The sequence below is a fragment of the Ictidomys tridecemlineatus genome, chromosome 1, assembly GCF_052094955.1.
Source record: "Ictidomys tridecemlineatus isolate mIctTri1 chromosome 1, mIctTri1.hap1, whole genome shotgun sequence".
In the NCBI taxonomy this organism is placed as follows: Eukaryota; Metazoa; Chordata; class Mammalia; order Rodentia; family Sciuridae; genus Ictidomys; species Ictidomys tridecemlineatus.
In genome coordinates this window covers 136,079,204-136,105,681 of record NC_135477.1, presented here as the reverse complement: position 1 = coordinate 136,105,681, position 26,478 = coordinate 136,079,204, and the positions used below count along the sequence as shown (strand labels likewise).

Sequence of the window (26,478 nt, the reverse complement as noted above, 5' to 3'; positions counted from 1 at the left end):
AGAAGGGCTTCAACACAAGACTATTATGCATCAAAAGAAAGGAGGGGGGAGGTGGAGAGGCAGGTTTTAACATCCAAAAGCCAACCCATCAAATCTACTTATTCAGACATGTCACTGGTGGCTTAACCACGAAATGGGCTATAGAAATATAGCTCCAACATCTTAGAATTATGGCATGTTTTGATTTTGTTCACGTATTAAGGGAGTGGCGACTTTTACAACATGCTTGTGGTTTCCACATAAAGGAGTAGAACACTCACTGCTTTAATTAGGTTTCATAAGGTCCAATTTATCATGTTTTACATGACTTTGTATAGTGAAGAAACAGAATAAACACACCAAAAAATAGACATTTAAGCATGCTGTGAAAATTAACCAGTGACAGCAAGTCTTATGAATCTCCCGTGAACCTTCCAAGGCGGGGTGGGCAAATGTGCACACACCTACACTCCCCTTTGGTTTTCACATGTAGCCCCTCGTGAGATACATCTGATTGCTGAAAATTAATCATCTTCACTTTTAAGGATCTGGCTTTTCACAAACTCAGATAATCAAGCAAGGCTGAAATTAAAACACTGTATTTTTTTTTTTTAAATACTCTTCCTTAAGGGCTAGGGATAATGGTTCAGTAAAGAAGAGCGCTTGCCTGGCATGCAGGAGGCCCTGGGTTCAATCCCCAGCACCACCTAAAATAAAATAAAACCTTCCTCAAAGATGCCTCAGAGTTGAAACATTTGTCAGGTGAAGCTTGTCCTACTCAATCTTTATTTCCTAAATAGGTATCTTCATATCATTAGGAAGTATTTTCTAAATTGAAGCCTAATTTGCCATAACCACTAGTTAGTGAAATTAGAGTTACTTCCCTGGGTGGCATTCATGCCAGGGAGTGCCATCTTTGTGTGCCAAGGATGAAAGCATTCTTAAGTCCTTCTGGGGTGGAGTGGGATGGGGTGGGAAGGAAAGGCTTAAGGAATGAATTCTGAGATCCTGAGCCAACACCCCAGCTTGCCTAGAAAGGCCAACACTGCAAGATCCAAGCACTTCCAAATCGTCCCAAGAGGACCTTTGTGCCAACTTCAGTGGCTAAGGTTGGCAGAGTAGCTTCCTTCCCTCTTAGGGCCAGGAATGAATCTAAGCACCATGTGCTCTCTCCCCTTCCCCATTCCAGCCCCGCCATGACTTGTTTGCTCTTCATTTACGTAATTCATATGATCACATTTATACTGCTCTGACTGAAGATGGGTTGCGTGTATATGAATAATTTAATTCTTCCATTCTTCATCCAGTTTCCTCTGTGACTGGAAAGTGAAAAGAACACAAAAACTGGAGAACCGACACCAAGCTCTAATCTCAGTTGCCATGACAGCAGCCTTTGAGATCCTGAAATGTTCCGATTGCCAGCTAAACAAAATTGTTGAATGTGAACATTTGGCTGGAAGATTAAAAGGCTAAGGGGAATGCAAAAGGGCAGTACCTCCCACATTCCAGGCAGCCAGTGAATCCAATCAAATGCCTCTGACTCCTTAACCACAGCCATTGTGAGCACTGGATTAGGGCAATTCATCTAGATAGTTAAAGCAGATTAGAACTGCAATTTGAAGACTATTGGCAACAAAAGTAAATGCCCTACTGTACTAAGTAATAAGAACATTTCAAAACGCCTTTTAGTAGAAATTATGTGAAACTGCACACATTTAAACATAAGAACCAAAACCTGGGATTTTTAAAGGCTGATTTAAATTCATCAATGTAGAATGCTGTCTAACCAAAAGGATAAGAATTTTAAAAAGCGTTCAGTGGTCCTTTCCAAGTTTGGCATTTTTAGCTACACTTAATATACCTCTGTCAACTTCTAAAATCAAAACTTTATTTCTAAAGTCCTTTTTGAATCTTGAATGCACAAAAACAAAAATAAAAAGGTTTAAATAGAGAACCATGAATAATAACTGTACATAGAAACAGCGTCCCAAAGATATGTACCACTTAAAATTCGGATCAGGGGCTGGGGATGTGGCTCAAGCGGTAGCGCGCTCGCCTAGCATGCGTGCGGCCCGGGTTCGATCCTCAGCAGCACCACATACCAACAAAGATGTTGTGTCCGCCAAGAACTAAGAAAAAAAATAAATAAATGTTAAAATTCTCTCTCTCTCTCTCTGTCCCCCTCTCTCACTCTCTCTTTAAAAAAAAAAAAAAAAAAAAAAAAAAAAAAAATAAAATTCGGATCAGCAAAGAGCAAAAATCAAATCATTTAATAAGCATATTTCCAAACAACCACACCATGAGCCACATGATAGAAATGCTGCTTCTGCAAGGCACAACCTGTAGAATTAATCTAAAGGTTAATTTTACAGAAAGATCACTTACACCCCAATTAGCTCCTAACCTGCCTGGTGGACACAGCAGACATTACTCAATGCACAACAATCACATCCCAGACCAGCAAGACACAGGCCTCCATTTCTAAGCAGCAAAACATTGGGGGCAGTTTTCCCAAGGCAGTGTTAAACTGCAGAATTTAAAACAATAACAAAGATGGGGGAAAGGACCCAAATGGTCTAAATCAGCATTGTTCAAGTGCAACACACAATCTAGTATTCAGCCTCATTCCTGTGGTCTACCCCTTTGGCTATGTCTTCACAGTTCAGGAACATTAGTCCACCAAGTCTATTTTACTCTTCTTACAGCTTTACAGCTCCCCTGTGAAGCTGGCACCCAAGTGATAACACAAATCTCTAGCTAAAAACTTGGTGAGGGAACAAGGAAGGGTTATCATCCTAGCAGCCATCAAAAATCATCTTAGTTTTGCTGCACATTTATGAAACCAATGACCCAACACCCCAAGCCTGGAGTTTAATTCAGAACCAATAACAGGAAACCATCCAAGGATATCCTTTGACTGAACTATTTTGGAGAAAGTAACAATGAATGGGCTGAGGGGGGAGTGTTAAATGGAATCCTGAACATTGGTCTCCACAGAGGAAACTTGAACCCTGCACCTAAGGACACATTACCAGCAATAATAGGGGCATGTAAACTGAACAGAACACTGTTCTCCTTTGGGGAGAAACCAGGACAAGAGGCAAGCGGGCGCGTAAGCAGGTTTTCAAATAAAAGCACACCACAACTTGCTGACTAGCCAGGAGCCCACGTGCAGGGCAGAAGGTACTTAGAACACTCAGACCCTCCCACCTGGGGGCCCAAAGCAGAAGCAGCAAAAGCAACAGCAGCACGAGTCAAACACGGCACCCGGGAAAGCGCCCCCATATCAAATTTTAATGTCAAGGACGTATCTCAGAGAAATCTCACAAAGAACGAAAGCACGAAGAAGTGTAAGGCACACAGAGGCACACCCCCACACACCCACACAAATGCACATAGAAGAGAGTGGGACATCTAGGAAGGCGACTTTATCCTACCTTCTCAGTTTTCAGTTTCTTGATTCGCCTGTGGCTCTCCTCCTCCTCCTCTTCCTTCTTTACCAACATAGAGTTTCCCATGAGCCCTGAATCCGGAGCACTTTTGCTAACTTCCCCTGCAGCCGCGACGCTGCCACTCCCAGTGCCCCCGCAGTGGAAGGGGCTCGCGCCACCTCCATTGCTCTTGGCCCCAAAGCCATAGAGGTGCCCCCCGGAAGGGGCCTGGCCGCCACTGCCATTCTGGTGGCCCTGCAGGAGGTCGTGCTTGTCCTTCCTGGATTTCCCCGCATCCTTATCCCGCTTGGCGCCTCGGCTGCTCTGGCTTTTACCTGGCTTCTCCTCTTTGCTTTTCCCACAGGAGCCTGCCCCCGCGGTGGCAGCGGAGGTGCTGGTGCTGGTACTATTGCTGTTTGGGTTGCCGCTGCCGCCGCCGCCGCCGCCGCTGCTCACACTTTGACCCAGCGCTGAATTCATGCCAGTTGCCTCTCCAGGGCGCCCTTGGACTTCCTGCCTCTTGCCAGTGCTGCTGATCTCGGGAATCCCATACAAGGCAGCAGAAGGCAGAGATTTATTAGCATCCTTAGAAGTTTTACTCCTTTTCACTTTTGATTTGCTGGTCTCTTTGTGTGAATTCCCCTGGGGAGCAGAGGGCTGAACAGAAGCAAATTTTAGGCCATCAGCTAAGGCTGCTGTAGCACTGGCCCCACTGGAGGCCGGACCTCCACAATCCTTAGAGCTGCTGCTGCTAGTGGTGTTGGTGGAATTATTCATCTCAAATTTCTGTCTGTCCTTCTCCAAATCAGCGTCCAAATCAATTATTAAATTTCCAACCCCGATTTCCCAATCATCGCCACTGTCATAAGTATCAACTGTATTTGGATCCACACCTTTTCCTGCAGTAGAAATGTTCACTGACATCCTGAAGATGAGCTCTCTAGAATAAAAATCCGATGAACTTTCCTTTGGAGATGAGGGGACATTCGTTTAGCTCCGCTGGGCTTTCTCTTAAAGAAAAAAAAAAATCTTCCAATCTTCCTCTTCTTTATCCTGCCCCACGAATGTGTCCAGGGATTTTTACACCCTTCAGTCCAGGTCCACCTTTTCCTGTGAAGGGGGGAAAAGTCGAATATTTCTTGTCTGGGTGTTACCAGAATAAGAAAAGATTAATACTGGGGAGTCAGTAAGGGGTACAGGGAAGGATAGAGAGTAAGGTGCCTCATGTATTGTCTCCACAGTCCAATATCAGGTTTAAAGGAAAATAATCAGACCCAAAAAACAAACCCATGACAGTAAGCATCTTACTAAAATCCCTTTATCAACAACACAAGGATAATCACTTTTTTAAAAAGCATTAAAATATCTTAAGGATCTGATTCAAGTGCAGAAAGGTTTTTGTGGGTTTCTTTTAAGTTTAGAATTTTGTCTGGCACATGTGATATCTCAGCCCCTGAAATACAGCTTGAACACTCAGACAAGAGGAACACAGCATTAAACAGCCCTAAACGTGTCCTAGCTCTTGCAATTTAAAAGACCAGACCCTGGAAGTTTTCTGAAGACTAATTTTCAGAATGATGTTGCTAATTTTTCCTTATTTCTAATTTTAGCACTTCTTTTTACAAATTGTCTGGGCAATCTGGTATTTGTTCCCAGTAAGGAACAGAAAAAAAAACAACCAATAATCCCCCCACACACATGCATACCTCTCTCCTATCCTCTCTTCCCCAACAGCTTATACATTTTTTTTAAATACACACATGTCTTCAAGAGCATTTCTCTATATAAAGACAGTGTTATATAAAAGGTTAAATATTTGCCTTGAGAAAAAAAAATCCATCTAAACAATTCTACTATATCCCTAGGTCACAGAATTGCTCAGTCTGTTAAATATGGTGCTACTGACTGTACAGGGAAACTGATTAAGACATACACTTTAAGTGATCTGCGCCAAGGTGGCCTCAATGACCGCAAATGAGTGTGTGTTTGACAAAGAGCAGTTAAAACGGTTTTTAAAGGGATCAGCCCCTTTTTAACAGTTGATTGTCAAGGAAAAAAATAAATAAATATACATACACACAGAGAGAGAGAAAGAGAGAGAGACAGAGAGAGAGATTGCTTACCTTTAATCCTTTATCATTTTTAATTAGGCCAGCAAATCAAAATGCATTTCCCACTCCACTCGGCAAACAAGCCTGTGCCTCATTTTACTTAAACACCAAATGATCAAGAAGGAAGAAACCAAATAACACATCTCAGCCAGAATAATCACTCGATAACATTATTCCACCTCCCCACCCCCCTCTTTTGGCAAACGGATCAGGAGTCCTTTTCTCCTTAAAAAAATGTGTCACTGTACAGCTGGAAGATAATGTTTCACATTCACAACAGAAGCACCAAAGGTTTTTTTCCCTCTTAACAAGCATCGAGAATAATAGGGTTTAAAAGAGAGAAGAGAGAGAGAGAGAGAGAGCTTAGAGAAAAAAGTTTTCCCAACTTCTCATTCCGCCTTCAGTTCCAGACTTCAGAGTCACCGTGATCAGTAAGTAATGATCCCATGTAGCAAACCTACAGGCGTCCGCTAGTAACAAGACAGAATGTGCTAACATCGGGATAAATTAGTGAAAGGGAAGAAAGAATAAGAAGAAAGGACTGAAAATCTGGGCTGGATTCCGCCTGTTAGTCGGGAAGTGGCATTTTTCCGCCCGTCCTGACAGATTTGATTTCTCCAACTAACTTAAGAGACAAGGAGGGGGAAGAAGAATGGAGGGAGGAGGAGGAGGAGAAGGAGGAAGAAAGGGTGGGATGAGAAGCTGAGCCAGAGGAGAAGAAGAAAGGTGTGGAGGAGGAGGGAGCAGACGATTCAGTGAGCTGATAAACCAGTTATAACAGCATTCGCTCGGGGCGGGGGGCAGCCGAGTGGGGGAAATAACGGCGTTTAAAATGGGCTCAGACTTCGAAACCTAAAGGATGTGATGTTTTCCTGTTTTATGTTGTTTTAAGAAAAAGGAACCGGGTTCCTTAGTATAGCCCTGGGGGGGGGAGGGGGGAGTTAAAATCCTCTGTCGCTCAAGTCCATCAGTCATGTGGTAATTCGATAATTAAAGTTAAAAAAAAATAAGACGACCTTTTTCAAGACAGTTTTTCCCCTTACACACGCAGCAAACGGTGCGTCTCCCTTCTATTTATTTTTTTCTCTCCTCCTCCACCTCTCGCCCACCCCCTCCTGTGTTTAGTCAGATGGCCTCGGAGCTTGGCTTAGTATTTTTAATTAGCTGGCGTTTGGAAGCTAAAAGCAGTAATGAATTGTTGATGGATTGGAAGTGGAGAGTCGCTTTGCTGGAAATGTCGGGGCCGGGAGAGGGGGGATGGGCGAGTTAGCAACAACCAACCATCTAAAAGGAGCGATTTTGTTACAGTGCAAGCCTTTCACATCACGTGAGGATCAAGGGCTCAATTGGTTGTCGTGAGAACAAAAATGGTGACAAGCGTATCAAGAAAATACTGATCTGGTCTTTAAAAAAAAGCTGAAGGTCTCTCGCCTCCCCCTGCACACACTCCCCCCACCGTCGCCCCCGCCCCCACCCGCAGTGGGCGAAGCTACAAGTTATGAATGTGAAACATTTCTCAGATCTAGGATCTCGGAAGTTCGGAAGGAGTGAAATGTAATGAGCACAAGAGCAAAGCAGATGTTTTAAAGAAACACCTTATAAACCTTTCCTCAACTTATCTCCAATTTGTCGGCTTTCCCAAGGGGCCAGAGACGCGGACGCCTGGGGGAGGGGGAGAGCACCTCCGAACTATTAGGATTTTAGGGACCCCTTCATGTATTACACAAAGAAAAAAAAACATTTTTCTAGCTTTCAAACTGGGTCCTTAAAAAACACACCATTGTTACTATTTGTGGGTTTGTTTGGGTTGGGTGGGGCTTTTTTTTCCCTTCTTTTTCTCTTAATGGTGTCTTTACTGGTTGCTTTTTTTTGACGGTGGAAAATGGTAGTTATAACCATTATATGTAATGGATGAATGTCCCCTTAATATTAAATTATTGGGCTCTAGAATGTGACAGGAGACAAAAATCGGCTTGTTCTGCCCTTGCCCCCATTTTAATGGCTCTGTTTGGGAGGGGATCTGCCCAGCTAGGAAAGGAGAGGAAGAAGGTAAGGTGCGCTAGAGAATTGACACTACGGACCAGGATATGTAACTGTGTCACTTTTATTCTCCTTTGGGTTAGAGCCCAAAAGGTAATTTACTCTAAGTTACCCCAAGTGCCCAGTCAAGCTTAATTTGTGTGAAGAAGTTACAAATGCTTTACCCTCCACTGAATAAAATTCACCCTTCTTGGGTTGTTCTAAATGCAAAAGCCAAATCCTGTAACTAGTTCCTCATTTCAATGCATAAAACTCGCACATTCCCCTGCATGAAGTCCCCGCTAAGTGCTATATAGAGACACACCACGCAACCGTACTTACGGTCTGTATGGGATCGAGTTGACCTTTTCCTTCTAACTGCATTGAATGTGTTTGGTTGCAGCCGCTTTATTTTGGAAATTATAATCTCTTCAACAAATTTTTTATTAAAGAAGATGGACCATCAAATATCACAGACCGTCCTGTGTATTTTTTATAAAAACAAAAAAATAAAATTAAAACAAAAAAAACACAAAAATCCCCCTGGTGCACACACACAAGCTTGTTCTGCAATAACTGAAATCAGGACCGAAACACAACACACACACAGGGGGAGTGGAGCAAAAGGAGCTCTCAGCCTCTATACCTGAAAGGGACTTTTCTTTGTTCCCAATGCCCTTTCGCATCGGGCCAATCAGAGAGCAGCTTTTATGAAACTGGGCTCTCTCATTGGCTAGCTGCTTTCTCTTGGCTACTGTAGGGGGTTGAGATATACACACGTATAAAACACACACTGAGCCCGGGTGGGGGTGCGGTGGGGGGTAGTTGTGGAGACAAAGCGTTTTATTTTCCAACCAGATTGGGGTTGAGAAACCTCCCGCAGTAAGAAGGGGAAAAAAAAATGGAGCACCCGTTTCAATTACTACATCATTCACATAAAACACTTATTTATTAAAACAAATCTCAAACAGGCTGCGAAAAGAGGATGTCGGTAAATACAAGTTTGATTGTGTTATCTTGGGGGAAATAATGTATGTGATCGCTCGGTGGCTGAGGGAAGCCAAATGAGCCACTAGCGCGTAGCGAGAACAGGGAGGCTGGCTGTGTGGAAATGACTTCGAGCGTTTTGCTGGCTTCCCTTCCTTGTTCCAAGGACTCGGCAGCCGAACTCCCAAGAATGATTTTCTGTATTGCAGCTTCAGGCTCTCAGCCCTCCCCCACCACTTTGCCCTTCTTGCAATTTTTTTTCCCTGTGTTTTTTTGCTCGCTGATTAAATAAGAAAAATCGATCTGGGGGTAAAGGCGGCGGTGGGGAAACAAGTAACCCTTTTGTTTCCAGTCTTCGGGTTTACAACCACTGAAGTGTGAACGCTGGCAACCATTTAGCCAACACTACAGGAACGGTTCTTCCCTTAAATTAGTAACAAACCTTTCCACCTGGTCATATGAGGCTCCAAAAAATAAAAAATACAATAAGGCCACCGCCAACCATATTAACACCTCGGGCCAGTCTCATATTTTTTTTTAAAAATCGATTTGTGGGAGATAAAATATACTAGGAAGATTAACCCCTTAAATAGTCCCAGTCCACATTTTTAAACCATTGGGATTGTTGTAATTCCTCTTTCCCCAAATCTTTAACCCTAACTTGGGAGAGTGGGGTATCTTAATTCTCTGAATGCTACATCTGCAATCCACAACCCCCATAATTTAGTTTTTATTGTAGGACATATGCAACCAGGTTAATAAGATTCATGACATAGTTAAGAGGTTAATATGCAATAACAAGTTGTTAATATATCTTTAAATGAATGTGTTTATATATTAAGTCTTCAGAGTATGTTTTATTTATAATTTTTCATGGTTGCTTTCCATTATTTTTAGGAGCTATAATATGGAAATTTTAAAGCCAATGGTCGCTCTGAATTTAATGGAAAGCATCATGATCCCAAGTTTTAAGGATCCAGTAATAGTGGGGTTGTAATTTCCACCTGACAATTGCAATTTAAGAATGTGTCTTAACAAAGTCAAATGGACACATAAAGTGAATTAGTGCTAGCAGAAGATAGCATATGATGTAAATATTCAGTGATGACTTTGTGGATCAATACAAATATTTATGTCACATGTTTTAAGTACTGGCTATTGACTCATGTTTGGGCTTTTAATATATTTAGTCCATTAGAAAAAAAATGCCAATTTGTTGTTTCACTATGCTGGATGAACTAGATTTGATGTTGCAAATAGTAATAGACAGCAGTTTCCACCCTTTATTGGGGTGTATAAACCAGAGGAATGCAATCTATAATAGTCCTTAGATCTCCCTAAATGCATTTGCATTCAAATCGAAGCTGTACATAAACAAATAAAATGGGACAAATAAAATATCTCATATCCACTTACCTTCCATTTTAGTTTTGATATTTGTTTTATAGTTTTGAATGTACAGATTTTACATTTGCATATGGGCCTGTTGATAATAACACAGCACCTTAATTTTTCAGCTTTCAGAGGAGTGGTTCCTCAAAGCATCAGATCATTCTTGGGTACTTCCTAGGTCTCTGGGGTGTCCTCTCCATTTCAGCCTTTGGAAGCCTATGGTTACACCCATGTGTTACATCAGTTTGGAAAAAAATTAACGGTTAGCTCTTAATAACAACAGGACTTCAAAGGGCATTTTAAAAAATGAGACCTAGTGACAATGGAGAAGTATAGGGCTCCTCCAATATATCTCCTTAAGTAAAAGCAAAGCACAAGTCTACAGCATAGATTTATTGTAATCAAAACCAAAGTCTAAGAATACACACACTTTCTAAACTATCTCTAACTTTACACCTCACCCTACCCCTTAACCCTTTTTATTAAACATCACTGGCCAAAGACAAAGGTTTATGTCCAAATGTACCACCTGTTCAACTCAATTATTTGATAAATTAAAGCATTTTCTTCCATGCTAGCATCTCCATATTCCCCTTACACCCTATCCCCATCTCCTGGTTTCCAAGTTCTCCCAGGCAACTTTTGAATAAAACAATGTTGTCAGGGCTGGGGTTGTGGCTCAGTGGTAGAATGCTTGCCTAGCATGTGTGAGGCACTGGGTTTGAGTCTCAGCATCACATATAAATAAATAAATAAAATAAAGGTCTATCAACAACTAAAAATATATTAAACAAAACAAAACAATGTTGTGATACTGGCTTTACATGTGGTGTTTGTTTGACAAAGAGGCCAATCGAGAGATTCCTCCTGCCTCAGCCTACATCACTGCACCTCGCATAATTTTACATTATAGTGTGTGTCAACTCAGAGATTTGGAAGGGGGAAGGAGATGTTTGAAAAGAGGAAAGGACTGGGAATTGATGGTTGGAGAAAACATAAGAATAATGTCAAAGGGGCAGTTGAAGAATGTCATCCCACCTCCAGAGATGGCCATTACCTCTCCCTGGGACTTTGCCTAGGATATACTGCTTTCTTTACAAGGTAATCAAAAGGTTTTGGCAAAAGCTAAGGAAGTCGAGGGCTTCAAGCAATAAGATGGAAAAACACGATCAGAAACAATTTCTTAAATTTTTGTTTGTTTTGTTGTTGTACTTGATATTGAACCCAGCTTGTTCCACTGAGCTACACCCCCCGGCCCTTTTTATTTTTTAAGACAGGACCTGGCTAAGTTGCTGAGGCTGACTTCAAACATGAGATCCTCCTGCCTCAGCTTTCCAGTCACTGGGATTTCAGGCATGCATCACTGTGACCAGTGAGTTTTTGCTTATTTGGAAGCAAGTCTATTCCTTGACCTAGTTTTTTAAATCTGTGCCAACATCAACACTTGAAATCTACGCAAGACCAAGGGAAAAAATATAAAAATAAAAATAAATTCTATGCATAAATGGACTTAATTTATAGAAAAAGGAACTTAATTTATATATATAAATGTACTGGCTACAGGCTAACTCAGGAAAAATGTAGAGAAAGATCCTTATCTATTTGAGACTGTTATGCAATGGTCTGCCTGAAGGCAGTGGGCAGGTGACCTACTCTGTTTTCTAGGGAAGTTAGAGTTGGTGATTTATTAAACATCCACACAAACATTACCAGGTCTTCACCCTTTTCCCCTATAATTAATAGGTAATATATAGTAGATATAGATAAAGGTATAAATCGTTTTTTTTTCATGTATTTCATATATATATCAGGCAAGCACTTTATCTCTGAGCTACATCCACACTTCCATATAGGTTATATATATGGGGGGAAGGGGAGGATTGAACCCAGGGGCACTTAACCATGGAGCCACATCCTCAGCCCTTTTTATTTAATTTTTATTTTGAGATAGGGTCTCACTAAGTTGTTGAGGCTTGCCTCAAACTTGTGATCCTCTTGCCTCAGACTCCTGGAGTCGCTGAAATTACAGGCATGTGCCACCATGTCCAGCTCCTAGGTAATATCTTAACTTTCTACTTGCTAAAGTGCTACTAGAAAAACTTTCTCGGCCCTTTTACACCTGTATACTAAAACCAATTCAAGTTTCTGTGGAGAACTTTTAACAATATCCTTCTCTGGTTAACTCTCATCAAAGAGATGAGCAGTGTTCTTGGTTAAATATTTGATATTTTACACCATTCAGAAATATCACTGGACCAAGATACAACACCCAAAAGCTGGTATACAGGTCAGAGAGAGGATTGTGTATACTGAAACATTTCGGGTCCTTTGTGTGGTTTAGAGATGGGGGGGATGGGGTGAATGGGAAAGAAAGACACCAGTGGTGTAACCTGCTGTGAAAGTCTTGGATATTTCTGAAAAAACATGTTGTGACTATAGATACTTACAAATATTGCATAACATGGCTATATTAAACTTTTCAGGTCATTTTTGTGCTCTACTAACTGATCTTCAATTTAAATTCCTTTGAGTATGATAAAGGGACTTTGTATCTAAAAGAGAGAATAATGACTGCATTGACAAATCTTAATAATACAGTTTAGTTCAAAAGAGTTAGGATGACATCAAGCAAATATTGCACAAATTGATTTAAGAGTACATAAATACAGGACTGGGGATATAGCTCAGTGGCCGAGCATTTGCCTAGTATGAACAAGGCCCACATTTCATCCTCAGTATAAGAAAGGAAGGAGAAAGAAAGAAAGAAAAAAAGTTGAAGAAGGTGGTGCTTTTCCCTATAGATTCATATAATTCCTCATTCCTTCTCCCAATCCTACACCTTAAAATAATCAAAAAGGAAAAGCAGATTGTATCCCTTTCACGCCTTTCAGTTCCAAAGAACCTAGCAAACCACTGCAAACAGCACATTCTTTTAAAGGAAAACATTTGTATACTGCTTGCATTGAGAGAATTGTAATGTAGGTCAGTGTTAAGTGACTGAAATCGTACCCCTGCTTGGCCCAGACTCTTGCGGTGTAGTGTGTGCTACTCTATCTGAACTGGTGCCCTAGCAAGATCTGTGGATCCGTTAGCAAAGTAAGGCAATTTACATTGCATGTAATGAAACCATTTCTGGAAAAGGATTTTTCCTTTATGCTGGTAGAGACTGGGTACATAAAGAAGATCAAAACACAAACTACATTAAAAAAAAAACTACTTATTGGAGATTGCTGTTGCTGGTTTTATTACAATATGTATTTTACAGATTTAGGTAATAGCCCTGATTTTTCAAATCGACCTCTGTTTAGACACGTTTCACTTTGGGCTGTTTCTTGTCTGCAAAATTACAGTCATTTGCACGTTATTACAGTGAGTAGGAGACAGATTGTATTTAGCATTGGGTGGGGGAAGGGTTATTATGGGAAGTGATCTGCTACGGTCAGCACATAATTTCAGCCTGAAGAAAATTGCTTCTGAATGGCTGGTCTGTTAGCTAGCCAAGGAATGGTCACTGGGAGAGACTGCAAAATACTTCTGCTTAATCTGCATTATAGAGTTATTCTCATTTCCAGAAAGATGGCCTGTGGAAACAATGTTTGTAAAACTAAATTTAAAAACTTGTAGGTGAAATGTTGTCACTGCTCTATTTGAATTTAAAACAACTACAAAAAAAAAAAAATGCCATCCTACCAAACAGGGAAGGTCAAAAAGCAACAGGACACAGCCATTATTGTTGCACTTCATCTTTCTTCCTTGCCTCCCTTTCTCTGTCTGCTTCCACTTCTGTCATTTAAAAAAAAAAAATCCTGCCATGATTTATAACAGATTTTTATACATATGTAAATTTATGAGAGCAATAGCAAATGCATTGATAAATGTATCTTTAACTTCCATACACATGTGATTTCAGAGGGAAAATACCTAAAATAGCTTCTTTGTGGAATTCTCTGAATTGTGAAAGTATTTAATATATTTTTGGCTGTAGAATTTAAGGATTTTTACACTTTATGAAGTATACCCTGTGCACATTTCATGAAGCTGACTGAAGATTAATAAAGCATTGATGCTTATCAGAAACAGTAAATCCTGCCTAATTTATAACCCTTATGCATCTCCTAGGAAGTCTTAACATTCGTGGTTAGAAGAAACAAGAAGACTAAAGTTTATTTTAAAGAAGAATAAAAGAGTCCCGTTATACTCAGCTCCTTTGGCTGTTGAATATCACTTTTGTTGTGAACAACTGTGCCTCTTTTGTTTTCAAAACAAGCTTCCCTAAAGGATGAATCACTACAATCATTTGGAGAATATGCAATAAACAACAGAAAGCCAGAAAGTTGTTTGGCTTTTTTCTCAGCAGAGCATTTTCTCCCCATCCTCTCCCAATTCCACAGAGCCTCCAGGGCACCAGCCAATCATCATTATGGAAATATGGTTCTCAGCTTCCTGATTGGTTGACTCCTGGGCCAGGATGTTAAAGTTCCTTCAGCTCAGCATACACTGTGCATGTTGGCCTGCTCCAGGGACCCCCTTCTTCCAAAAATATTTTGATTTCTCTTTTCACTTTCTTATTTCTCTTCCATTATTTCCTTCGGTGTTCTTCCTCCTTCTCTTTCTCTTCTTTATCATAGTCTTCGGGTTCTTAAAATCAGCCAGGGAAGCACTTTGTATATATTTTTAACACATAGTGATCATATTGGAGATCTGCTAAGAGAGTTGCAGGTACAGGGACATTTTGTCTAACCATATTTTAATGTTTTCTATATATCTGGGATTTCAAAGTTTGTGGATTTTTAGAGGAATCTCACAAAGTTAAATAACACATTGTTTGAATATGTGTTCTATCCCCACCCCTGAGTAGTAGATATTGAATACAGGGACACTCCACCACTGAACTACATCCCTAACCCTTTTTATTTATTTTGAGGTAGGGTCATGTGAAGCTTCCCAGGCTGGCCTTGCTTGGATTTGTGATCCTAGTACTTCAACCTCCATAGTCACTGCAATCAGAGGTGTGGACCACTGTGCTGGTCATATGCTTTATTTTTTATAATTCTAAACATTATCTGCCCTAACAAGAATTTTCTGCTTTGTTATCTTTTTAAATTAAAGCATTAAATTAAAAACTTTTGAGCTTAATACTGAATAGTAGATTTGTTAAACCATTTTTAAGGACAAAAAAGATGATGTACTTTTTTATAATTAAAACAATGAATTTTACCAATAATTTTTAAAATGTTTTAAAAATTTAGCTATTCCAAAAGACCCACAAGTGTCTTAAGAGTACACTTTTTTTTTTTCAAGTTTAAAGTAGGTTTATAATTTGCCAGATATGGTGGCCCATGTCTCTAATCCCAGCTTCTCTGGAGACTAAGGCAGGAGGATTGCAAATTTGAGGCCAGCCTTAGCAATGTACCAAGAATACATCTCAAAGAAAAATTTTTAAAAAATATAATTAAATGATCTGGGGATGTAGCTCAGTGGTAAAGTACCCCTAGGTTTCAAACTCCAGGTATATATAAATTAACTAATTAATTTGTAATTCCAGTGAATAAGAATAGGAAATATATGTGTGACTTACCATGTTCCAGAAACTCTTCTTAATTATACATATATATTAACTTATTTATTCATCACAGAAGCCCTGTGAGTTTATATACTTAGCCACTACACTAGAGTGCTACCAAAAATGTGTCTTCAAACAATGCTACCCTTTTTCTTGAGCATAGGAACATCTGCAGGTAATTGATGAATTATTTTCCTAAAAAATGAATATAACTGCTTTTCTAGCAAAGAAAACAATGTGGTAATTTTTCAACTAAAGATAAATGCTATGCCAAGAAGAAAGCATGGGACTTTTGATCAGATAAACACAGTATATTACCTCTGGTTTTAAGACTTAGGGTTATACAGATATATACATATAAATATATGTATATATATCTCAAATATATCTCAGTTTATTGTCATGATTTAATTGAACATATGTATATCATTGATGTATATATATATTTGAGATGCAAATATATATATCTCAAATCTCTCTCTCTCTCTCTCTCTCTCTCTCTATATATATATATATATATATATATATATATATATATATTCAATTAACAACTTCTTGTTAATTGAAATCCTGCCCTTCTTTTTTTGCAGTGCTGGCGATTGACCCCAGGGCATCACACATGCTAGGCAAACACTCTACCATTGAGCTATACCTAGCCTAATTTTTAAACAGTTTAAAAATGTCACCATAATGGGTGGCAGAGTGAGATTAAATATGACATAAGACTCTCAATTATTGGGACTAGTGGGTGTGCGCTGGGATCATACTATTCTTTGTTATGTTTTTATTAGTACATTGTAGTTTTATGTAATTGTAGGTTCATTTTGACATGTTTATGAAGACATATAACATAATTTGCTCCATTTCAATCCCCAGTACTACTCTTTCTCTCCTCTCTCCCCAGAGATCATATTATTATTTATGTAACTCACACACGCATGTACACCACATATGTGCACACACACACACATTGGAAAACTTCTACATTAAAAACTAAAAGGAAAAGAAAACTCCCTGGTTTGGGAGAAGGAAAAAACTATTCAGAAACACAATTTAACCTTTGGTTTTGGAACATTTTTTGGCATTAACCCAATAGAACAAAATTATCTCAAATGATGTTGTTATACGTACAAAGAAGCAGCAGATTACACCTGCATCCTACCCTTTGTTTACATAGGTTTTATTTGTCTAAGCCAAATGTATTGGCAAGGCCACATATGGTGAAAATCTGTAACGCTCTATTTACACTTCCAACATGCACCTAGGAGACTCACTTGAACACTTTATACCATCCTTGCATAAACTATATTTCAATCAAGAAGTAAAAAAAAATCAATCCCATAAGAAAATAGAGTCAATAAAAATTAAAGAATAAAGATTTAACATTCATTTTAAGTATAATATACTTTGGAATAAAGAAATCAAAAGATCTGGTAATTTGGATTTCTTTGGTGCATGTTTTCTGTCTTATTCCAAGAAATAGAATTGGAGAGATGAAACAGACACAGTTCTTACACAGAATTAAATTCTTTAAATAAAATAGCAATATAGTGAAAGACACTTAAGTAATATAAGCACCATTGAACATAATTATACCAAAGGAAGAGAAAATACATTTAATCTTTTCACAGAAGGACTAAGACATTGGCATTGAAAAGAGCATTGAAGAAGATAAAATCATAGTAACCGTTACTATTAACAAATAGGACATAATTTTGTAAAATAATGAGATTATAACACAAGGAGTCACTGATAAAACTGTTATAACGGAAAATGGATAAATCATTAAATATAATGAGATTTAACTATCACTGTGAGAGAAATGATATGCAATTAGAAAAATGAATATATAAAAAGAAAGTAAGGTTCCATGGTTCCACATTAGTAAAACTCCAGTGATAAAGAGGAAAGTATGAGTCTGCTAATAAATTAGACACAATTTTCATTAATTACAGTAACAATACTCCTCCTAAATCCAAACTTAAATCCTATCAACCTTTCATTTTATTTAACAAACACCTGTCTATCACTAACTCTGTGCAAGGCACTATGCTAGATGTTTTACAAATATTAACTCGTTTCTCATGACTAAATTTGAGAGATTCATTCATTTAGTAATTCAACAAACCCCTGTTGTGCTATATAAGCTTCACAGAGGATTGGAAAAGGAGTGAGACATTGTCTCCACCCTTGAGATGATTCGACTTTCTCAGGTAAGAAAAGACACTTGTCAAACTCTGAAAAGAAACTGATATATGACAATAAGTCCAAAAAAGCATTATTTCCAGAGAGAGGAGAAGCCAACTTTATGTAAGGAGTTGGTATAGGCTCTAGAGCAGTAGATAAAATGAGCACCACATTACAATGGAGGTGGAGGAAAGGTATTGCCCAACAGAGGAGACACCATGAACATAGAAGTAGAGGCAAAATTGGTTTTGGGACAGCAGTGTTAGCCTAGCTTGGCTGATCTTAGGCGTCTTGAAGGGAAAGGATGATGATCAGTTTCTAGGTTGAAGTCATATTGTAGATATGGCCATGGTGAACCAGTGCAGAGGCGTTCTGTTGAGAGAACAATGGAAGCTGACATCAGGCCCAACTCACCTGTGTTTCGTGCCCTGGGTTTGCTGTGTCAGCCAAAGCAGAGTGTGCTCTCAGCCCAGCAGGAACACATACCTACCTGCCTTTATCCCTTCAGAGAGAAGCTTGAGTGTATCATAGGGCAATGGCCTACATGAGTAGAAACAATGAAAAGCTCTTAAATCTATTATATTTTACAGCATTTTATTGACATATATAAAGAAAAGGCAATCTGAAAGGCCTTAAGAAAATGAAACATATTATCCATGCCTGGCCAAATTCTTAGAAATTATAATACTTTAAAAAAAATGTTTGTTAAATCAGGCATGACAGCATATACCTATAATCCCAGTAACTGGGGAGGCTGAAGCAAGAGGAGTGCAAGTTTGAGGCCAGTCTCAGCAATTTAGCAAGACCCTGTATCAAAATTTAATTTTTTGTTTTTTCAAGGGCTAGGAATATGGCTTCATGGTTAAGCACCCCTGGGCTCAATCTCTAGTACCAAAAAAAAAAATAAATAAATAAATAAAAAGTTTGTTAAATTAAGGAACTTATATTGAATGTCCATATGCATGGATAGTTCAGAGAATAGATTCCTCAAATGCACAGTTAATAGTAAGGAATAGTGAACAGCTCCGGGTGTATTGCAATATATTCAAGCCAACAAGTATGTGTACTGAGGTAACTCTGAATTTAGAAACTCTCAACTTAGAAGGTGCAAATTCTACGAGAATATTCTACAAGCAAATTAAATAAACTAACCAAAGCAAGAAAAGGGATTTATGAGTGAAAACCTGTTGAGAGAGGTCTTCAACATGAAAACATGTTGAATGAAGCAAATGTTAATGTCAACACATAGAACACAGGGTCAAAAATGAGATCCATGGGGAACACCAACATCTAAGTATGGGCCAGAAAATAAATATAAGGGCTTGAGTGCGTGAATGGGGAGATGAAACCAAACCAAACCCAAAGTGGGGGCAGAAGACAAAAAAGAAAAAACAAGGAAAGGAATTCCCTCTTATGAGAGTGACCAACAATTCCACATGCATCAGGGAAATTAGCAAGTGGGAGGTACTGGATTTGATCCTCAGCACCACATAAAAATAAATAAATAAAACAAAGGTTTGTGTCCATCTGCAACTAAGAAATATTTTTAAAAATTGTGGGTTAGGGGCTGAGGTTGTGTCTCTGTGGTAGAGCACTCGCTTAGCTCATTGGAGGCACTGGGTTCCATCCTCAGCACCACATTAAAAATAAATAAATAAATAAATAAATAAAATAAAAGCATTGTGTTCAATTACAACTAAAAATATATATATTTTTAAAAAATTGGGGTTATAAATCTTTTGTGTTTCTTAGGTATTTTCCATGTTCCCAGACTGTCCATTTTTTTGTTTTGTTTTAACCTGTCTTATTTTGCTAGAGCTGAAATAACAAATTATCACAGCTTAGGAGGCTTAAACAATGGAAATTTATTTTATTTCTGTAGATCAAAAGTCCCAATTAGGGTGTCGGTGGAATTGGATTCTTATGAGGCCTCTCCTGGGTTTGTGAATGGTTTCCTTCTTGCTGTGTCTTCACGCGGCTCGTGAGCATCCACATTTGGGAGCTCTTCTTGTATCTTCAAATTTCCTCTTGTTGTGAGGACAACAGTCAGACTGGATTAGGGTTCCTTATATGAACCCTCATTTAACCTTAATCACCTCTTTAATGACTCCATCTCCATATACAGTCCCTTTCTGAGGTAATAGGTGTCAGGGCTTCAGCATGAGTTAGGGGAAACACAGTGCAACCCATGACATTATCCTTTTACCTGGCATTCTAGCGATACTGGGCTCCATTTCCCTGTTCATCCATTGGATCAAGCATATCCATAAGCCATTTCTCTTACCTATTCAAGATTTTTATTTCAATAATCACAATTTTTATTTCTAAAAACTTCTTTTGCTTATTTTTCATAGCCTACTCTTTCGTGTATGTAAGATCTTCTCAAATCTTTTATGATATTACTTTTTATCCCTTTATACACATGATTCTTCTTTCATGGCTTCGTTCTACCTCCTGAATTTTGAGTCTGTGTTTCAAGGTGTCACTCTTTTTCCTGTTGTAAGTGACATCTCACCTTAGGAAGGTCACGCACACTGCTGTTTTCTTCTCTGACTACGGGAGCTCCTCTGAGCATTCGTAAATACCTGGGTGTTGCCTCCAGGGATCACCTTATAAAACTCCCACACCAGAGAGGCTTATTCAAGGTTTTACCCTAGGTTGTTTAGAAAAAAACTTATTATTTGATTCAATGCACCAAAGAGTTATTAAAGTATTATATGAATCAGGAGTATCAAATAATATCTTGGGTCATAATAGAAAATATTATTAGGCCATTTTTAAATATAGAAAATGGAGAATGTTCCAGGAAAAGTCATTTAGTTGCCTCTCTTAGGCTTAGTATTAAAATTATTAGACTAAATAAATTTAAAAACTAAGGAACAGTTGCCATGGCTGAGCATGAAAGCAAACATCACATCAAATATTTGTTTTACATGGGTCATTTGAAGTTCTATCAACTCTAAACTCATTGCCTTAAACTGTTGAAAATCCAAAAATAGTTGTGCTCTTCTTTCTGTATTGTTTTTCCATTCATCCCTTCTTAGTTTGCCACTGAAATATTTTGTTTTAATATTTATTTAGCACCATGCAGTGTACTAAATCTTTAGCTAGAGTGTTTTTTGTTTTTGTTATTGTGGTCTGGGGATTGAATTGGGAGTCTAGTGCACTGAGCTAATCAGCCAGCCCTTTAAAAAAAAAAACCAATACTTTAAAACAGAGTCATATTAAGTTGTTGAGGTTGGCCTCAAATTTGTGATCTTCCTGCCTCAGCCTCCCAAGTGGCTAGGATTATAGGTGTGCACCTCCATTTTAAAATTACATAGATTTTGTTCAAATTCTAGTTGTTTTTTGAGAGCCATATGGTCATGTGCAATAATATAATTTCTGTGAGCTTCAGTTTCCTCAGAAACTTACTCTAGTGTTCAATCATTTAATAAGCATTTATTGAATTCCTACAATGTATCGGGCACTGAGTGACAAGGTGTTTGCAGGATCAAATGACATCATGCATTTAACATACTACCTGACACGGAATAGACATCAAATGCTAATTACTCCTGACACCAAGCTCAAATTTGAACAAAAGCCTCCCTATTGGTCATTCATAGTAACTCTGTACTATCTTCTGAAAACCAAGGTCATGTGACCATGCCTTTAATTTTCCATTCCCTTTACTAGTTTCTAAAATCCAAATCATACAATCTTTTTAGTTTAAAAAAATAAACCTAAATCCACCATAGTTTCTATACTAAGAAATACTAGCCCCCAAAATGTTTAACTTCTCTTATTTTAAATTATTTATCTGCACTGCATACAATATGATCAAGTTTACATAGGTTGTCATATATTTTTTTCTCTCAAACTGTATTCACTAGCTTGGGCTACATAACAGCATGAGATAGACTAGGTGGTTTATGCAACAGAAATTTATTTTTTCACAGCTCAGTAGGGTGGTAGGGCCCCACCCTTAAAACATCCTTCAACCCTGTCTACTTCCTTAGAGGCCTCATCATTAAATATAGCTACACTGAGGACTTTAATATATGAATTGTGAGGCCAGGGGACAAACATTCAGTGCATGAGTACCTTCTCATATGTACTTATCTTTCGAGCCCTCCTGTGGATGGATGGTACTTTCTACTTCATCTATAATTTTTTTCACAGGATTCAAGTTGTGGCTAGATATGTAGTAGCTTATCTGAGCAATAGCCAAATGAAAGCTTGCATTACAACATGTGCAAATCAAAAGAAATGGAAAGACAACTATGATAATACTTGGATTCAGTAGAATGAAAGAAGTCTGTGGTATAGGATTGAAGAAAGGACAAATGCTTAAAACTTCAAGTATATATATATTTTTTTCTGTATTGGGGATTGAACCCAAGGGCACTTTACCACAGAGCTACCCCTCCAGCCCATTTATTGGTTTGTTTGTTTACTTATTTATACAAGTAAACTGCTGAAGCTGAACTCAAGCTTGCCATCTTCCTGCCTCATCGTCCCCAGTCACTGGGATTACAAACATGTGCTACCACACCTGGCTAAGACTTCTAGGCTTTTGATGTTGAAAGAGATTAACACAGTGTTCATGATGTAACTGTGATAAAACTGGAAAGGTTTGTGCAAGTTAGCAAGAGTAAACAACTGACCTAATGGTTCATTCAGGACTGTAAATAGAAAGAACTTCACAGTTCCAATGGTGACCATTCATTGCCATAAACAGCAATGCTATCCACTCTTTGCTGGAATCCTGGAATTTGTTATTATTTTCAGCTGATTATTAGATGCTTTGTTTCCACACCAGAGGATATTTGGAGAGAGCAATGGGATGCTAAAGCCAAGCATAGCCAAGAATTTTATCTCTAGCAGTAAATCACATCCATAACTGTAAACTGCAAATACCTACCTATATCCACTTCTCATATATATATAAGTACACACACACACACACACACACACACACACACACACAATTTTCTATTTTTACGTAATGAATTATTTGATGTTCTTCCTGAAGAAAGCAGTGTGGTTAGTGAGTAGCATTTGGTGATGGACACTTGGAAGGGTGAGCACACTCTGAGAATGAAAGCAGGCACCATGGAAATAACCCTGGATTCAGAGTTAGAATCTTGAGTGCCTGTCCTAGTTGTCACTAATCAATTGTGGTGCCTAGGGCAAGCCACTTCAGTTTTCTGCTATGCCCTAGATTTCCTTGTATAAATTGGGACAATAAGACTTGCCCTACTTACCTCATTAGTTTGTTGTGAGGGTCAGAGGAGTTAACTTGTGTGCATGTGCTTTTAAGGCATAAAACTGTCGAGGCAGAAAGGACTGATACCTTTGTTCCCCATCATGAGGGTCACAGATTATACCTTTATAATAAAATACAGGTTAACAGGAAAGAAGCACAACAAATTTATTTAATCATAGTTTTAAGTGACTTGGAAACCTTCAGGATGAGGACTCAGGGGAAAATGTACATATTCAGTTTAGATTTGGTGAAGCAGCAACAGTGGTATAGAAATGAAATTGGACAAAAAAATGTGGTCTGATAGTAATAGACTGAGTGGAGAAACCCAGCAAGGCCCATAAGGTCAGATTCTTGGTCTCTTCCTTGTAGGATTTCTTCCTCTGGGTACCCGGCACGGTCCTTTTCTGGAATAAGGTCTTATCACTGTTTATCAAACAAGGAAAGTCAGAGAATTTTTTTTTTTTTTTTTTATGGCTAGCCTCATACCCAAAGGTAGGAGAAAGTTAGAGTTTTATTTCTCACTTTTATGGTTGGCTTTGGGGAAAACAGGTTCTAGTTTCTATCATCTGCTTCTGGAGAAAATGAAGGGTAAGAGACCTGAGGCAGGAGAACAGAGGGAAAATTTGCTTCTGAAACCTTCATTTTGGAATATTTTTTTCCTGAGCTCCAACAGAGCCATCCACCACTGCAGCACATCCTTATTTTATATGTTGTCCAGTGAAATACAAAAGAGACATGTAGTTAAAATGATATTCCTGGGGCTGTGGCTGTGGCTCAGTGGTAGAGCGTTTACTTAAACACATGTTGAGGCACTGGTTTCAATCTTCAGCACCACATAAATAAATAAAATAAAGGCACACTTTCCATCTACAACTAAAAAATTTTTTAAAAAGTGAAAATGGAGTTAGCTCTGCCACTTTAAAAAACATGATATTCCTCGTTGACTGCTGTGGATTATACAAGCAGGCATAATAAATTTGCTAACATGATAAACTGAAATTATATTTCTGGTATGGATTGATATGAGCTTACGAGTATGTTAGAAACTGTATATTAGAAACTGACAGCAGTAAAAGATGTCAAGAAAGACACAATAGATAGCACATGTGCAATCTAGATCATTTAGTCTAACATTTGATAAAGTAGTAATGAGGTAGAACACTTTGCCATAGTAGAAATTGTTTGAAAATTTAACCTGAAGAGTTATTAGAAGAAAATGTATATATCATCAGAATCAAACATTTTCAACTGGACACAAATTAGAGATTATTATTTATGTTTCCCTTGTTTTATTTTTATTATTTTTTTTCTTTTTTCTGTATCATGAATCAAACCTAGGGCCTCAGGTATGTTAGGCAAGCACTTAATTACTGAGCTATACCCTAAGCCCTTACTTTAGAGAACACTGTAACCCATCTCCTTAAATTTAGTAAATGAAAATGTAGAACTCAGTTTGCATGTATTTTGTCCAAGGCCACACATCTAAGATAGCAGCAAGATTATTCTAATATGTTGATTATCAGGTTTACGTTTGGAACCATTTTTCAAGTTCAAAGTGCAAGACTGAGAGTCAAGGTGGTAGCCAGACCTAGAATCTTGGCTTCCAAAGATTGACAAGATGAACAGTGCTACCATGGCTGGATTATGAGATGAAATGAAATTTATTGGCAGCCATAAGCACAAACACATTTGTTGGATTATTTGTTCCAAAAAAAAGCATGAGTGGGTCAAAAGAATTCTAAAAGATAACCATCCAGGCTGTCTGACATGAGTTCTTAAACTGGAAACAATGTACACACAAGGAATGAATTCCAGAAGACCAGCTAGCCAAAATAGGCTTGGAGCCGGACATGGTGCCATATACTATAATCCTAGCAGTTAGGGAGGCTAAGGCAGGAGAATCACAAGTTCAAAGCCAGCCTCAGCAAAAGCCAGGCACTAAGCAACTCAGTGAGACCCTGTCTCTAAATAAAATCCAAAATAGGGCTGCAGATGATTCAGTGGTCAAGTGCCTCTGAGTTCAATCCCCCGTACATCCTCCCCCGACTACCAAAAAAAAAAAAAAAAAAGGCTTGGAAGCTGGGTGTGGTGACAGGTAGCTGTAATACTAGAGACTAGGGATACTGAGGTAAGAGGATTGCAAGTGTAAGGCCAGTCTCTGCAGCTTAGCAAGGTCCTAAGCAACTTAATGAGACCTTGTCTCAAAATTAAAAAAATATAAAGGGCTGGATATGTGGCTCAGTGGTTAAGTGACCCTCTGTTTAATTCCAGTACAAAAAAAAAAAAAGACTTAGAACAACAGAAACAAGAGAACAATGATACTGTTTCTAATAATAGCTATTTTTTTTATTGAGTGCTATGTGATAGGCATGGTGCTAAGTGCTTTGCATATCTCATTTTACAATCTCAAAGAGAAAAATAAATGAAATAGGAATGATTATCCCATTTGGGTGGAGAAGGAAATGGAGACCTTATGAGAAGAGTTAGAGTTTGGCCTGAAGAAATCCAAGATTCCACCAGTGTGGTCTAAGACCTGCTTGTAGCACAGGGAGTAAGAAGGCATGTGTGAAATTTAGCAACACAGTCTGAGAGCCATAGAAGTGATAGACTTACAATGTAGGGCTTGACACAAACTATCAGTAGATTTGTACTAAACTTTGTTTCAGAATTGCAATTTAGATTATAGTTAACCTCTTGCTTTGATTCTGCATCATTTATATGCATCTGATCTTTCATTGTAGTATAGATATGAATAGAGTGGCAATGATGAGTTATTGGACACTTGGCTTGTAATAAATTCTAGTGGATTGATGTTTCTCCCAGTTAATAATCAAAATTACCAGATCATTTCTGCAGTAGTTACATTTATTTACAGTGTATCAGAAATCTATCAAATGTTGACACATCTATATAGAATACTAATATTAATTAATAAATCAATTCCTTTAACAAATTATTTATTGAGTATCAGGTTCAATATTTATTGTGTTCCAGGTTCTATTCTAGGCACTAAAGACACCAAAGTTACTTCTGTCTTGGGATGTATATTCTAGTGAAGTTGAGCTATAAGTAAACCAGTAATAAAATATGAATAACAGATAATAAAATACAATGATTTCTGGTAATAACAAATGCTATGTAGAAATTGGGAAAGAATAAGAAGGAACATTCTGGGATCTGGAGAAATTTTAACTCTGTCAATGCTCCCTGCCTCTTTGTTAAACAAACAAACTAACAAACAAACAAACAAAACAATGGAGTGTCCTCCTTTTATAACTGTAGAATATTTCTCCTGGTTGGATTTAAAACAGACATTAAAAACGTGCTTTCAGGGCTGGGGTTGTGGCTCAGTGGTAGAGAGCTCGCCTAGCATGCATGAGGCACTGGGTTCGATCCTCAGCACCACATAAAAATAAAAAATAAAGATATTGTGTCTACCTAAAACTAAAAAATAAATATTAAAATAAAACATGCTTTCATTAAAAGGAATACTTGCTTTCTTCTACTATCCATTCATTATTCAATTGTGTATTATTTAGTTTCCATTTGTTATAGTAG

The 26,478-nt window shown here is 38.3% G+C and overlaps 1 protein-coding gene and 1 long non-coding RNA gene across 7 annotated transcripts in view; one reads left to right on the top strand and one right to left on the bottom strand.

Annotated features, from left to right (window-relative positions):
- The window catches only part of Znf608 (zinc finger protein 608), a 107,177-nt gene extending 99,016 nt beyond the window's left edge, over positions 1-8,161 (bottom strand). For 3 of the 6 annotated variants that reach the window (XM_021730243.3, XM_078048240.1, XM_078048248.1), the window contains exons 1-2: positions 7,883-8,161; positions 3,417-4,520 (exon numbers count right to left, since the gene is read on the bottom strand). In XM_021730243.3, the coding sequence (XP_021585918.2) occupies positions 3,417-4,334 (918 nt within the window). In that variant the 5' untranslated portion in view covers positions 4,335-4,520; positions 7,883-8,161. Of the gene's footprint in view, positions 1-3,416; positions 4,521-5,533; positions 5,731-5,907; positions 6,425-7,882 lie in introns of those variants that run through there. The other 3 variants (XM_021730246.3, XM_021730245.3, XM_021730249.3) reach the window with 3 other exon arrangements.
- On the top strand, positions 5,793-7,773 carry LOC144377363 (uncharacterized). The gene is made up of 2 exons (XR_013438307.1): positions 5,793-5,952; positions 6,830-7,773. It is a non-coding gene; the product is annotated as an uncharacterized LOC144377363 (long non-coding RNA).
- Positions 8,162-26,478: the final 18,317 nt, after the last annotated feature.